Raw genomic sequence first — 14,708 nt, 5'->3', positions numbered from 1 at the left:
CCCTCTATGTTCCCTCCCCACATTTTATATTTTATTCTAATATTCTGCTCAGCCTGGGTTTCTATTTGTTGTCATTTTGGATCTTGTTTCAGAATAATCCCATCAAATTCTGCTGCAGGAGGGGCATTTTTGGGATGAGAACACATGATATTTTCTTCTTGACTGGTAACAAGGATGGGGGGGAGTTTGACAGGCTCATGGTTGGTCTGGAGAAAGGAAAACCTTTCCCTGAGACTTCCGGAGCCTCTACTGTCCAACAGAGGTCTCTTGTGACGAGGGGAATGTTCCATATTCGCACCACCCAATATGGTAGCCACCAGGCACAGAGCTAGAGTAGGGCTGATGAAGGGCATAGACAAGGAGAGGTCTTCTCTATCTTTAAAAAATTTTTTTAAAACGTTTATTCATTTTTGAGAGAGAGAGCAAGAGAAAGACAGAAAGCATAAGCAGGGGAGGGGAAGAGAGAGAGGGAGACACAGAGTCCAAATCAGGCTCCAGGCTCCGAGTTGTCAGCACAGAGCCCAACACGGGGCTCGAACTCACAAACTGTTGAGATCATGACCTGAGCTGAAGTCAGACACTCAAGCGACTGAGCCACCCAGGCGCCCCTTGGTCTTCTCTATCTTTTAAGGGTCATATCTACCTTTCAGATTTGGAAGAATCCGAGGTTCCATCTTTCAGAGGAAGTCACATATACACAACATTTGCATACAGTTTCTGGAGGTTCCGGGACCCCCCTGAAGCCCCCGTGTGTCACACGGGCTCCGTGCGAACAAAGTCCCGTCTCCAGTGGTGTTCCCAGAGTCCAGCCCCGTGCCCCAGCTTAGTAGATGCGCAATAGTTACGGAGACTGAACGAACCAAGGTCAGAAACAGGAGTAGGAAGGAGCCTGTCCTGGCTTTCTGGCCGGGACCAGGCTCACCAGCAAAAAAGAAGGGGGTGCTCCACCCGTCTGCACTTAGTAGGACCTCATTTGACCTGGATACTGTCTTCAGCCTCCTTATAGACTGCACGGCTGGTTCACTCTTCCTAGGTTGGTTCTATACTAGCCTTGCTGTATTTGAGAGTGTAGGTCAGCCCAGGAGTAAACACCTGAAATGTCGTGTGTGTGTGTGTGTGTGTGTGTGTGTGTGTGTGTGTGAGTGATATGTGTGTGCACACGTGCAGGGGTGCAGAGAGGAGAGCAGGGGCTACTGACCTGGGGGTTGGGGCAGCCACAGCAGCGAGGCTGGGTGACAGCCTTTATTCTGTCTGAAGAGTATGTCTGAGCCCGATGTGACCCTTACTCATGGCTCTTCTGGGAATTTGTTTATTTAGAGAAGATGAAGATTCTTTCTCATACAACTCTTACGCCCTCTGACCCACTCTGGCTTAGAAAGCAGGAAGTAGCCCGAGTTTGGAAAGCCATTCTGAGGAGGAACAAATACTTTTTCCCTTTTATCTTGCAGCCTCCCCGCCCCCGCCCCGCCCATCCTCTTCCGTGAATCCCCCCACATAAGAGAAATTACTAATTTCGGCATCAGGTCAGCAACCCATTCTGGCAAACTCGTGCAGAGCCTGAGGGGGTCTGGTGCGAACAGGAACCCTGTGTGCCTTCCTCTGTGCCCAGCGCTAGGCCTGGCATACAGCAGACGTTCAGTAGGTGCCGGAAAAGCGAACGAATATGGGCTGCGTCCCGCACTAAGAGCCTGGGATTCCAACGGGTCGGAGACGGGAGTGAGACCCGCTCCCCGCCCCACCGAGGCTGCCCCGAGGGCTTTTAACTTCTGTTAAAGTGCGCTGGACAGCGACGGTGACAAGGACAGCTGGCTGGGCCGCCGAGCCCTTTCGTTCGAGCTGCGTGCGGTCCTGGCTCACTGCTGTTTGGCAGGGGGATGGCATCTTTGAGGAAGCAGGGAGGCAAGCTGACACATTTGGCCCCGTTTCCGAGTGAAAATCCAAAGCCCATTGCCGGAGCGCCCTGTTCTCTGGTTTCCTAAAGCAAAGGGGAAAAGGAGGTCCCCCCGGACTCCAGGAAACCCGAGGCCTCGAGGAACCACTGCAGCCCGTGGTCAGGCTTCCACGGACTGTGGGAGGCACCACGGCCCCCGCCACGGAGGCAGAATGTGAGTGCCACCTGCGGGGGCCGCGTGGCATGGGCTGCTCTCACTCAAAGACACGCGCCCTCCCGGGCCGGCAGGGGGCTGTGCAGCCGGGGCTCCCAGGCAGGCACCCCCAGAGAAGTCACCGAGAGACAGGCCTGGAGCGTCAGTGGTGTGGCTCTCTGGGAGGGCAGTTTGGCCCCTACCCAGCATGGTTCAGGACGCCCTCCGGACCCAGCACTTTCACATCCGGGAATCTGTTCTGCATACATACCCACAAGGACATCAACTACAGCAACGTGTGGAAGTAGAAATAACGTATAAATGTCCACCAACAGGGGACAGGGCTGGATAAAAGGGACACCGTGGAATTCTATGCCCTCGTTTAAAAGAACGAAGCAGGTTTTTAAATACTTACTAGAGAAGGTGGCCTTTATATTGTGTCAGGTGGGGAAAAAAACAAGTTGCAGAATGAATATATACGTATGGCTTAATACCATCATTCTGCAACCAGATTATATAGACATGTATGTATAGGTTGTGTGTGCTTATGTGCATAAATCAAATTTGTTTCTTTATGACCCCGTGGGGTGGTGGCTGTCCTAACTCCTGCTTCCCAGACAAGAGGGACGGCACATGTAACCTCCCTGGGGTCAGCGTTTCCGAGTGAAGGAGTCCCACTCAGGGATGAAACCCGGGCAGCCTGGATGTGAGCCTGGCCTTCGAGCACCGCACGACCACGCCTGTCTGGAGGGTAGGGCAGTCTCTGTGAGGCAAAGGGCTGAGGACACAACGTGACAAATAGCATGCGACTGGCAGCGGTGACCTCCAGTGACTGGGGGGTTGGGGGGGGTTGGAGGGCCGGACGGCCGCTTTTCACTTTGAACGTTTCACAGAAGCAAGTGCCTACATTTGGCACTCGGAATGCAAATACTATCAGAAGCGAAGACAGCCACCACTGGGCTCCCGTGTAGCACGTCCTGCTGGCCGCCCGCGACCGGACGGCACTCACCTCCTGACTGCTCGAGAAAATGTCAGTGTGGACGGGTTCCATCTGCACTGAGATGTCACACATCTGGGTCGTGTTCTTGGGCTTCTGTTCCTTTTCCTTGTGCAGCTGGACTCGGTGTTTCTCTTGAGAGGCCCTAGGGCAGAGAAGATGAGTCACTGGACAGCAGGATGGCTGGCAGCATGAGGTTCCGGAAGCCACGAGTGACCTTTGTAGCCACTGGCAGAACGGGAAAAGGAACTCTGTGTTTACAGGTAACCGAAACCCCTAGGCCTTCAAGTCTCCTGCCAGCAGGTTTCTAGAGAATTTAGTTTCAGGGGACTTCAAAAGTCGCGGTCAGGACAGTAGGCACCTGTCCACCCTTGTTTCCCATACTAGGTCTGTGGGACACCTGCTGTGGCATTCACTGGGGACATGTACTCCCTGTCTGCCGTTTCTAACACTTTTATGTGTTAACCCTTCTGTTTCACGTAGAGTCCCACGAGCCGGAGACTCTCCTTGTCCCATTTTACAGACAAGGAAACAGACACACAGCAATTTGCCGACGATCGTGAAACTTGTAAGTGAAGGAGGCTGGCTTTGAAGTCGGGCAGCCTGGGTCTGGAACCTGTTCTTTCAGCCACTGGGTGAACCTGCCTTGGCTATGAGCCATGAGGCATATAGAGCTACAGGGTTTTTCACGAGATGTGGATTTTACTCAACCTTTCTTGGAGAAAACATTACTCTCGGGTCAAAATAAGGATACATTACGGATGAAAATGCAAACTCACACGTATTTTTATGGATGAAAATGCCAACTCACATGGACTAACCCATGGGACGACAATGAAATTTCACATTTATTTTAAGCTAACCTCTGGTACCCCAGTTTATACATTTGTTCAATTGATATTCATTAAGTTCCCTATGTGCTGGGCACTGTGCGAATGCTGGGGAGTCAACAGCAGGCAAGATCTGTATCAGGGACCTTGTGGGGAAGGCGGACAATTAAACAGTCAATAGTAGCATAGCTATGTGAGAAGTGCTAGGCTGGAGCCCTTGGCTATGTTTGGTGGGGGGTGAGTGACAGAGGGCTTCCTGGAGGAAGTGGCATTTAAGCAGAGACCTATCACTGGAATATGGGGCAGGGATGTTTGATGAGCATAGAACTAAGCAAAACCTTCCTTTACATGATAAGGCTGCGACGCATGAAATACATGTCACCCATCCATCCACCCACCCACCCAACTACCCATCCACCTACCCATCCATCCATCCATCCATCCATCCATCCATCCATCTCTCCAGGATGTACATGTGTACACCCCATGAGGACCTTCCCACAGACCTGAGTGCCTCCTTGAGGACCTCCAGCTCCCTGTCCTTCTTTTCCACCAGGCCAGTCAGCTGCGCCATCTTTTCCTTGAGCGCTTTTAGTTCGTTGCTTTGTTGCTGGACCAGGGCCACGCTCCGCTCCAGTTCCGTCTTCTGCTTTTCATTAAGCTCCCCTGGGAGAAACAGGAAAGCTGGGGAGGGGGTCTCCTGCCTCAGGTCTCCGCCAGGGCCACAGCAGCTCTTCCAGGCCTACAAGAACCACGAGGCGGGCCTACCCTCCAGGAATTCTCCCGGATGTGTGTGTGTGTGTGTGTGTGTGTGTGTGTGTGTGTGTGTGTGTGGTGGGCGGGGGCATTAGGAATGGCCAGGGTCTGCTTGCACCTTAGCAAACTACAGCAGAGTACAGCCCCAGGTTCCAGAAGCTGTCAGGGCCCCGCCTCTGTGCTTCTGGCATTTTGAGCTCCCTGGCCGACCTCCAGCTGCCTGCCTCTGCACCTGTTTGCCTAAGGGCGTTCGTGCTAAGGACTCTGGAGTCTGCTCTCAGCCTCCAGCCGAGGCAGGGGAGACTGGCTTCCTCCCCCTCAGGCGGGCAGCCTGGCGGCTGATTTGTACCCTGCTCCTGGCGTCCTTCCCCTGCAGGGCTCAACCCCAGCCGCACTCTCTGCCCTTGACTGACAGCACAGCTGTTATTCCCGTCCCTGTCCTGCTTCTCTGGCACCTCCACCACTGCCGCCCCCTGGGATCGCCTCTCAAATACACCACCTGCCTCGGAATTCTGGAATTCTGGCATTCTGGCCTCAGGGTCAGCCTCTGGGGAAATCCAAACTGAGACACTCGCATGGCCTCAGATTTTCATGGTGACCCGACAGGTTAGTTACCAGGAACACCCCCGCTTCACAGATGCACAAACTGAGGCTCAGAGAGGTAAAGTGACTTGCCTAAACAACTCATGGGACTAGCAAATAGCAGACCCAGAACCGGGTCCAATGTCTCCTGATTCTAGAGCTGGACTCGGCGGCCTCTCTACTACACGTTCTCTCAGACCTCAGCATGAACGAAAATCACGCTTTGAAAAAGTCAGCCGTAAACGCCTTGGGAGCATTAACCGTTACAGCCGCAGGGAGCAAATGCCACTGAAGGTTTTGGGGTGCACGGGGTTTGAGGTGGGGACAAGAGGAGTGCTCCTCGCCCTCTGTCGACTTTCCTAAACCTGGTTTTATCTCCTGACAGCCTGCCTGTGCCTTTCGGCCTCACGGAGGCTGGAGCTGGGAAGGAGGAGAAGGGCTAAGAGAAGCCGGGAGAGGCCGAAATAAAAGAACGGGGGTGGGGGTGGGGCGAGAAGAGCAAAGTCGGAATGTTCGGCCAGACTTGCTCGCGCTCTTTTGCCCCTCCCCAGTGTAAGGGGGGGCCAACTCCAGGAAGCAGGTGTGATGCAGGGGAGGTGTGGAGAGATTACCCCCGCTCTAGGTCCCAGAGCTGGGGAGGGCTAGGGTTTGTGCGGGCCCACGACTCCCTCCCTCCCAGCCTTTGCCTCCAGAGACAAATCCTCTTAGGTAAAAGGAGATTTTCCCCTCCCCCAAAGAAGCTGCATCTCAAGGCGGAGAAGATAAGGCAAGTGGCCCCTGATAAGGCACGTGTCTTGCTGACTGAGGTACAAACTCTGTGACCGCCCAGGAAAGCAGGTCACTGGGATTTAAAAATGCGGTTTAAACGTTTATTTTATTTTTGAGAGAGAGAGAAAGAGAGAGGGAGAGAGTGAGCGAGCGTGGGAGGGGCAGAGAGAGAGGGAGACACAGAATCCGAAGCGGGCTCCAGGCTCCGAGCTGTCAGCACAGAGCCCGACGCGGGGCTCGAACTCATGAACCGTGAGATCATGACCTGAGCTGACATCAGGAGCTGGATGCTCAACCGACTGAGCCACCCAGGCGCCCCCAACCTTTCCAGCTCTTAAGCCTGTTCTTTCTCGAAGCGGGTCAGGAAGTCAAGAGACACAGGCCATCATACAAACCTCTCAAGTCTGACATTCGGTTGTGGGCTTCCGTGAGGTTTTTCCGTAACCTCATGATGACCTCCTGCTGAGACAGGATTTCCTTCTGAGCGGCCAGTAGATCCCCTCTGAAATTCACAAGAAACGGGCCACGTCAGCTCACCCCAGGCTCGGTGGCACCCCCAGGGCCTGGACCCGGACGGGGCCAAGTAGAAACGCAAAGTGACCCTCCATCAGTGGCGTCCACGGGACACCAGTCCCAGCAGAAGGGATAAGCGTGTTCTTTAAAAATCCTCAGAACAAAAACTGAATGCGATGCAAACACACCCATGGCGAGAGAACAGAGGATCCCCTCTGGATTTGGGCTGAGGCTGAGATATGACAAGTGTCTCCTTCTTTCACAGACGAGGAAGCTAAGGTACAGTAAGGTGACATGACTGGGGGCCCAGGGCCTCACAACTGGAAGGGGTTGTATTTCGGGATCCGGGCATAGATCCACCCAGATCTTTTTCCATGCCACCATCCTGACTTGCGAAAGGAACTGAGAAATTCAGGTAACAGCAGGATGGCCCCGGACTCTGCTCCTCTTCTCAGGCTCTGAGGACATGGCCAGAAGCAGGGGTCTCCGGCCTCGTGTGCACACACCCCTCAGGACTCACATCAAGGTGTCACCCACTTCGTCTTTGACACTGGTCTCCGTCGGAGGCACCGCCGGGGGCTCTCGCTGCATCACCTCCTCCTGGGCTGAATCAGGGGGACACGCGAGGGTCATCGCTGTCCTCGAACACCTGCGTCTTTTCCAGCTTAGCAACCCTCCCCACCCCGCCGCCCTCTCTGCCTAAAAAGCCCCACGTGTGTTCTGTGGCGCCGGCTGGCTCCCACCCACCGGCCACGTATGAGCGAGCGCACGAAATCTTCCCGGCTACTCATTTTCAGATGGGAAAATGGGCACAGGAGTGACAGGACCTGCCGGTGGCCACTCGGCTAAGCTGGTGACAGCCAGAGCCCGAAGCCCTGGGCTGCGCCTCCTCCCTATTCCTCCTCTCCTCCCAGACAGGTCTTGTCCTGTCCTCGCCTCCCACTTACTCCTCACCCTCAGTCACACGCTCGCCCCCTCACTTTCAATCACCAGGGGCTCATGGAATGTCTGCTTTATGGCGGGGACTGCGCTAAACGTGGGGTCACAAGGAAGTAGTCATTCTTGGGGTCCCAGCTTAACCGTCCTCCCTCTGACCTGGAACTGGATTGGGAAACTGAGTCCTGCTTCGTGCCCTTGTCACAGTGCCCTGTTCACCCTGGGTCACCTGTCAGGGCGGGAATTCGGTTGACAACCAAGACCATGGTTCTCAATCAGGGGTGAGTGTGCCCCCCCACCCCGGCCAGGGACACTTGGCAACGTCCGGAGATGGTTCTGGTAGTCCCACTGGGGTGGGGGTGCTGCTGACGTGCAGGGGGTGGAGGCCAGGGACACTGCTCAACGCCCACAGTGCGCGGGACGGCCCCCGCGACAAAGGCCTAGCCAGTTCCAAATGTCACTGGAGCCGGGGTCGAGAAACCCTGGTCCGAGGCCTCCAGTTCCAGAACTCTCCCCCCCACCGAGAGCTCAGCGTCTTTGCAATGTATTGCGTTGCCTGGGTCATTTGGGGTGAGTAAGTGCTCACAGCTCTGAGTTCTTTTGTCAGCCCCTTTTGGGTTTATTTTTTAAGAGACCAACACTGGCTGGCGACGAAAGTCCATTAGACAAAGTCGCAAATTGCTGAGGGCAGAGAGAAGCCTTTGAAAGGCCCCCGCGCAGGATGTTTTCATGCGGAAAGGACACCCTCTGTCATGCTGCTCTGATACCCTCGGCAGCCTGTGCGTCCCCACCGGCTCACTGACTCGGCACAAAGGACGTCCCTTCGCATTGCCGTGACTTCTGTCTGACGTGGGCCTCGAGGGCCCCAATCTTGCGGTGTAACAGGAAGCAAAGAGCATCTGCAGACAGTAAATGAGCGAGGGGCAGCCTTCTCCTACCCATCAGCCTATGGGGACCCGCAGGGTGACCAGGCCCTGTCCCGAACGCTAACGCCTGCTCGGCATTTCTTTGGACCGACCTGGGTCGTTGTCCTTCAGAGTTGCAATCTCTCCTTCTATCTTTCTGTGGCGCGCGGTCACTTTTTGCAGCCTTTCTTCCAGGCTCACGATCGTCTGGGAGTGCTGTTTGATTTGCTCCTTGTATTCCATGACTTCGGTTTCAAATCCGTGTTTCTGTGCTTCCTGTTCGTCCCGGAGGGCCTTTACTGTGTGCTGCAGCCGCTCCTCCATCACGATCTGGGGGAACAGGGGGTCCGTGTGCTCCTGGGACCCGGGCGTGACGCCACTGACGACGAGAGCAAGATGCCCCCTTGGCACCCACAGGCACGGGACTCAGACCCACCTCGGGGCCTTTGCCTGGGCTGTCCGTTCTGCATGGTACCCTCCTCCCCCAGCTCCTCGCATGGCTGACTCCTTCTCGCGTGCATCAGGTCTCAGCTCCGATGGCGCCTCCTCGGAGAGGCCCTTCCTGACTGCCTGTCTAAAGGAGAAGCCCGAGACAGCTCTCTAGTCCGTCATCCTCTTTCATTTTCCGTGATCTGCACGATTTCGTTTCTTTCCCATTCCCGCGAGAATGGAAGGTCCAGGGGAGCAGAAACTCGCCTTAGTTACCAACGGACCCACAGCCTGCATCCCTGCTCGGTACATGTTGGTTGAATTAATGAATGGACAACGTTGTAAGAAAAGGCCAAGGCATTCGTAGTTCTTAAAAGCAAAAGCTACCAATCATCACCAAGTGGTGAATCGGACCCCTTCCCGTGGCCGCCCTGCCCCTCCGTGTTCAGTGCCTCATTCCTCGCCCCCTCCTGCTTCTCCGACCACACGTTTCTTGGCTCTCTTGCTTTCCCCCCACATCTACTGGACCGCCAAAAGTTTGGGGCACTGTCGAACGTTGAGACCCCACCTGCGCCTAAGTCTGAATTCTTCATCTTCTCTGCAACAGAGACCCTGCCCCACAAGAGCCACCGTGACCTCCATGTTCCCATCAACACATCACTCATATGCCATCGTTGCCCTGGGTGCCCTGACAGCCCAGGCTGTCTCGATCAGCACCCTCCTCTCCTTGGTGCTCATGTCCCGTCAATCAGTTATCGAGTCCTGCCATTTCTCTTGTCGGAACTCCTTCTGGCCTGCTCCTGTGCGCAGGTCCTCATGAGCCTAGACTCTGTAATGGCCACTGTGTGCCCCGGCCTGAGCTGGCCTCTCCTACTCTAGTCCCTCTCAAATTCACTTTTGGGGCGCTTCTGCCCGATGAAGCCTCTATTACCTCCTTGCCCACAGACCTGTTGGTTGCGTGTACGAATGACAAATGAGTGAAATATTGAGCCCCGAGGATGGAGGGCCTTGAATGGCGAGCTAAAATTGTAAAACATCACCTTCAAGTCTGTGGAATAGTCATTGATCACTAAGTTCTGGGGCTGCTCAGTCCTTCAGCCAGATGCTGTAAGGACCCTGCGTTACACCTTACGACGCCTGGAGAGAGGCCATCGTAGCCTCTGTTTACCTTTCAGACTAGACCACTGCTTCTCAATAGAGGGTGATTTTGCCCCCCACCCCCCCCAAAGGACATTGGGCAAAGTCTGAAGACATTTTGGGTTGCCACAACCGGGGGAAGGATGCCACTGACATCTAGCAGGTAGAGACCAGGGGCGATGTTAAGCAGCCCGTGATGAACAGGACAGCCGCACACAGGAAGGGGTTATCCAACCTGGAACAGCAGCAGTGCCCAGGCTGAGAGCCCCCGGTCTAAGTCACGAGTTTTCCCGGTATCGTGATCTTTCACTGAGGGAAAGAGTCTCCCGTCCCTGGAAGGCACCAGCTCACCATTTCTGTCCTGGCCGTTTCCAGTTCGGCTAACGTTTTGTTTAATTCCATGCTGAGGCTCTCAGCTTTCAGGCTCTCAGCCATCTTGGTTTTCTGAATCTCTTCTATCATGGCCAGCGCGTCATTCAACTTATTATTTAAAACATCTTCTTTTTGCACTTTCAAATCTATTTCCTGGACAAACGGCAAACAGCAAATTAACAGGAATTCAGGAATAAGCGTTTGCCCTAGCCGCCCCCCTCCCCTTGCTTCCAGAGAGGAGGTGTTTTTGTTCTGCCACCTGGAGCGCACTGAGTAAGTTTTACTTCTATTTTGCGAGGCGGCCCTTTAAATATTTGAGGAGGGATGTCATGTCTCTGTCTAAATTTATTTTCCGGGATAAATGGGCCGAGCTCCTTCAGCCCTTTGCCACAGGGTCTGCCTCCAGCACCTTCCTCCCTGGCTTTGGAGGGAGGCCCTCCCCTCTTCGCCCTGGGCTCCGGCAAGGTGGACTCTAATCGCCTCGTTCCTCTTCCTGGAACCCACTCTTCCAGCCCCAGACTGTCCAATTGCACTCCCCTCCCTGAGTCCCTCCTCAACCTCGTGGAATGTGAGCTTTGTGACAGGTCCTGTGGTGGGGGCTTCACAAACTTTGTTCATTGACTTGAGTTTATTTTTTGTAAGTTTATTTACTTATTTTGAGAGAGAGAGAGAGAGAGAGAGAGAGAGAGAGAGAGAGAGAGAGAGTCCCGAGCAGGCTCCGTGCTGTCAGCGCAGAGCCCGACGTGGGGCTCGAACCCATGAACCGTGAGATCAAGACTTGAGCTGATATCAAAAGCTGGACACTCAACTGACTGAGCCACCCAGGCGCTCCTACTTGACCTTATTTTGAAAGAGGGGAAAATCTGGGGCACCTGGGTGGCTCAGTCGGTTAAGTGTCTGACCAGCTCAAGGCATGATCTCATAGTCCGTGAGTTCGAGCCCCGCGTCGGGCTCTGTGCTGACAGCCCGGAGCCTGGAGCCTGGAGCCTGCTTCGGATTCTGTGTCTCCCTCTCTCTCCGCCCCTGCCGCTCACACCCTGTCTCCCTCTCTCTCAAGAATAAACAAACATTATAAATTAAAAAAAAAAATAAAGAGGGGAATATGGGTGATGGGCATTGAAGAGGGCACTTGCTGGGGTGGGCACTGGGTGTGATGAACCACGGGAATCTACCCCCAAAACCAAGAGCACACGGTACACACCGCATGTTAGGCAATTTGACAATAAATTATATTAAAAAAAAAAAAGAGTTTTAGGTTCACAGCAAAATCAAGAGGAAAACGCAGAGCCCTCTTACATGTGCTCTCATCCCCCCCCGGAGGCCCCGCCCCCATCATCCACACCCCTGTCCCCATCATCCACATCCCCGCCCCCATCATCCACACCCCGAACCAGCTGGCACCTTTGTTCTAACTGATGAACTGGCATTGACACCTCACGCTCACCCAAAGCCCATAGTCTACTCTAGGGTTCACTCCCTGCCGTGCCCTCCGCGCGTCTGACCAAACGTATGAGGACACGAATCCACCATTACGTTATCACATGCGGTAGTTTCGCTGCCCTGAAAGTCCTCTGTGCTGCACCCATTCACCCCTCCCCCCTCCGCCGACCCCTGGTCGTTTCGCTGTCTCCATACTTCTGCCTTTTCCAGAACGTCACAGGCATAGTTGCAATCACACCGTGCGTGTGCAGCCTTTTCACGAGCGTTCTTTAATCCAACCTAAAATACATCCTTGGGGTGTGGCGCCGGGCATTGTCAGACTCTGTTGGTGGCAGTGCGAACTGGCATGACCTTCTTGGAAGGTCACTGGGAACGTACATCAAAAGGCTGAAAACGTTTACCCGCCGTGACCCAGTGATTCCATTTTCGGGAATCTGTCCTAAGGACGTCGCCTCACACCTGCACAAGGACCGATGCGCAGGGATGTTCAGCCAAGCGCTGTTTTTACTCCGGTGAAAACGCAAACAGCCCCAGTGCCCAACCGCTGGGTGGGGGAGGCGGGGGAGGTAAATAAACTGGGGTCCATCCAACGGAGTGCAAACCCAGGTTATCTGTCCAAGGCAGGTATTGGAAGAATGTTCCATGACCTAGAGACATTTTTGTAATGTATGAAGTTAAAAAAAAAAAAAGCGTTCAGATCAGCGTACACAGTGTTAACAGGGTAAGTCACTTTGTAACGAACTGCTGGGTGTCGAGGTCTATAATAATGATGAGCACGCAGAAGGTCTGGAAGGAATCCTATCAAAATGTCACTAATGGTAAATGTGCTCAGTGGACTCATGGGTAGTTTTAGATTTTCTTCAAAATTTTTAGAGCAAATAGTTGCTCCTTTTATCACTGGGAAAGGAAACGGATTTAAAAACAACAGGAAAAGCCCTTTTTTCACCGTGTGACTCGTGGGAGCCTCCCCGGGGAGTTGCTCCAGTCCCTTCGTGTCGCCACTGAACTCCAGCCGATTCTGTCTGGGGGCCTTACCATCGCTGTCACCGTTGAGAAATCCCAGGGCGGACAAGGTGCAGACCTGGCCAAAGAAGGTGCTCGCTGAGAACACTGGCAGGCATGTCCCACAGAGCAGCCTGTCACCTACAGCTCACGGCAAGACCCCCCGGCTGTCCCGGCGAATCCACAGCAAGCCAACCGGTTCTTTGATGGGCCACGAAGCCGCCCCAGGGCAGAGCACGGTGCCCGGTGTCTCTGCTCCTTGCCGGCAGCTCGGCTGCTTCCTCGAGGACAGGAACAAAGTCCACCGTCCGCACGGGTCTGGATTGATGTTTCTTTTCCCTTCTCTCCTCTTTCTCTGATGCCCGCTTCGGCGAACCTCAATCGTTCCCTTGTTCTTCTGTGTAGACGAGTGTAACAGCACGGGAATAAACACCTCTGTGTCTGGTTGGTTCTTTGACCTTGTACTTCCCTGGTCTTTCCTGGTAAATGGCGAGTTCCTGGGGAGGGGGGTCCCGATTCTCCGTGTCTGGTGTGATGCCACCAGGGTAACTTGCGGGCTGTCGCAAGACCTCAACCCTCTGATGTCACTGTCGTTCTAAGGTTGTTGAGGATGTTGTTGGATACGCTATGTGATGATCCTTGGGAGAGATCCTCTCAGGGTCGAGTACCAAGAATGGCCCAATATCCATGAACAATCAGCCCATTTTCTTTCTTTCTTTCCTTTTTTTTTTTTTTTTGGCTGTGCTTTGAAATATTTATTTTATTTTATTTTGTTTTGTTTCGTTTTGTTTCATTTCATTTTATTTTAAATTTATATCCAAGTTAGTGAGCCTATAGTGCAACAATGATTTCAGGAGTAGATTCCTTAGTGCCCCTTACCCAGTTAGCCCATCCCCCTTCCCACACCCCCTCCAGCAAGCCTCTGTTTCTTCTCCATATTTAAGAGTCTCTTATGGGCACCTGGGTGGCTCAGTCGGTTAAGCATCTGACTTCGGCTCAGGTCATGATCTCGCGGTCCGTGGGTTCAAGCCCCGCGTCAGGCTCTGTGCTGACAGCTCAGAGCCTGGAGCCTGTTTCAGATGCTGTGTCTCCCTCTCTCTGACCCTCCCCCGTTCATGCTCTCTCTCTGTCTCAAAAATAAATAAACGTTAAAAAAAATTTTTTTTTTAAAAAAGAGTCTCTTATGTTCTGTCCCCCTCCCTATTTTTATATTATTTTTGTTTCCCTTCCCTTATGTTCATGTGTTTTGTCTCTTAAAGTCCTCATATGAGTGAAGTCATACGATATTTGTCTTTCTCTGACTAGTTTCACTTAGCATAATACCCTCCAGTTCCATCCACATAGCTGCAAATGGCAAGATTTCATTCTTTTTGATTGCCGAATAATACTCCATTGTATACAGATACCCCATCTTCTTTATCCATTCATCCATCGATGGACATTCGGACTCTTTTGATACTTAGGCTATTGTCGATAGTGTTGTTATAAACATGGGGGTGCATGTGTCCCTTCGAAACAGCACACCTGCATCCCTTGGATAAATGCCTCGTAGTGCCATTGCTGGGTTGTAGGGTAGTTCTATTTTTAGTTTTTTGAGGAACCTCCATGCTGTTTTCCAGAGTAGCCGCACCAGCTTGCATTGCCACCAACAAGGCAAAAGAGATCCTCTCTCTCCACGTCCTCGCCAACATCTGTTGTTGCCTGAGTTGTTAATGTTAGCCCTTCCGACAGGTGTGAGGTGGTATCTCATTGTGGTTTTGATTCGGACCATTGTCATCTAGACAGCTGTACAGTCACCTGCGTCTTCCCTTCCACTGTAACTGCTACAGTAAATCCTGTGACGGTTCATCAATTTCACTGATCCACATTTTTTTTTGTTTTTAGCATCCACCTCCTTCCTAATCCATTTGATGTCCTGACGAATCTACTTGAAAAATGTTAATTTCTCAGGGCACCT

The 14,708-nt window shown here is 53.2% G+C and overlaps 1 protein-coding gene across 10 annotated transcripts in view; it reads right to left on the bottom strand.

The window, feature by feature from the left end:
* FHAD1 (forkhead associated phosphopeptide binding domain 1) overlaps window positions 1-14,708 on the bottom strand; it is a 117,476-nt gene that overhangs the window by 17,684 nt on the left and 85,084 nt on the right. For all 10 annotated transcript variants that reach the window (XR_008292238.1, XR_008292229.1, XR_008292233.1 and 7 more), the window contains 6 exons: window positions 10,289-10,462; window positions 8,485-8,701; window positions 7,051-7,135; window positions 6,413-6,519; window positions 4,418-4,577; window positions 3,094-3,226 (listed from right to left, as the gene is read on the bottom strand). Coding sequence is in view for 2 of the 10 variants with exons in the window: in XM_053207393.1 (XP_053063368.1) it covers window positions 3,094-3,226; window positions 4,418-4,577; window positions 6,413-6,519; window positions 7,051-7,135; window positions 8,485-8,701; window positions 10,289-10,462 (876 nt within the window). In the remaining 8 variants the exon portion in view is untranslated. The remainder of the gene's footprint in view (window positions 1-3,093; window positions 3,227-4,417; window positions 4,578-6,412; window positions 6,520-7,050; window positions 7,136-8,484; window positions 8,702-10,288; window positions 10,463-14,708) is intronic.

This window comes from Acinonyx jubatus, chromosome C1 (genome assembly GCF_027475565.1).
Source record: "Acinonyx jubatus isolate Ajub_Pintada_27869175 chromosome C1, VMU_Ajub_asm_v1.0, whole genome shotgun sequence".
Classification (NCBI taxonomy): Eukaryota; Metazoa; Chordata; class Mammalia; order Carnivora; family Felidae; genus Acinonyx; species Acinonyx jubatus.
The sequence above is the reverse complement of the archived record's forward strand: the minus strand, read 5'-3'. Positions and strand labels throughout refer to the sequence as shown.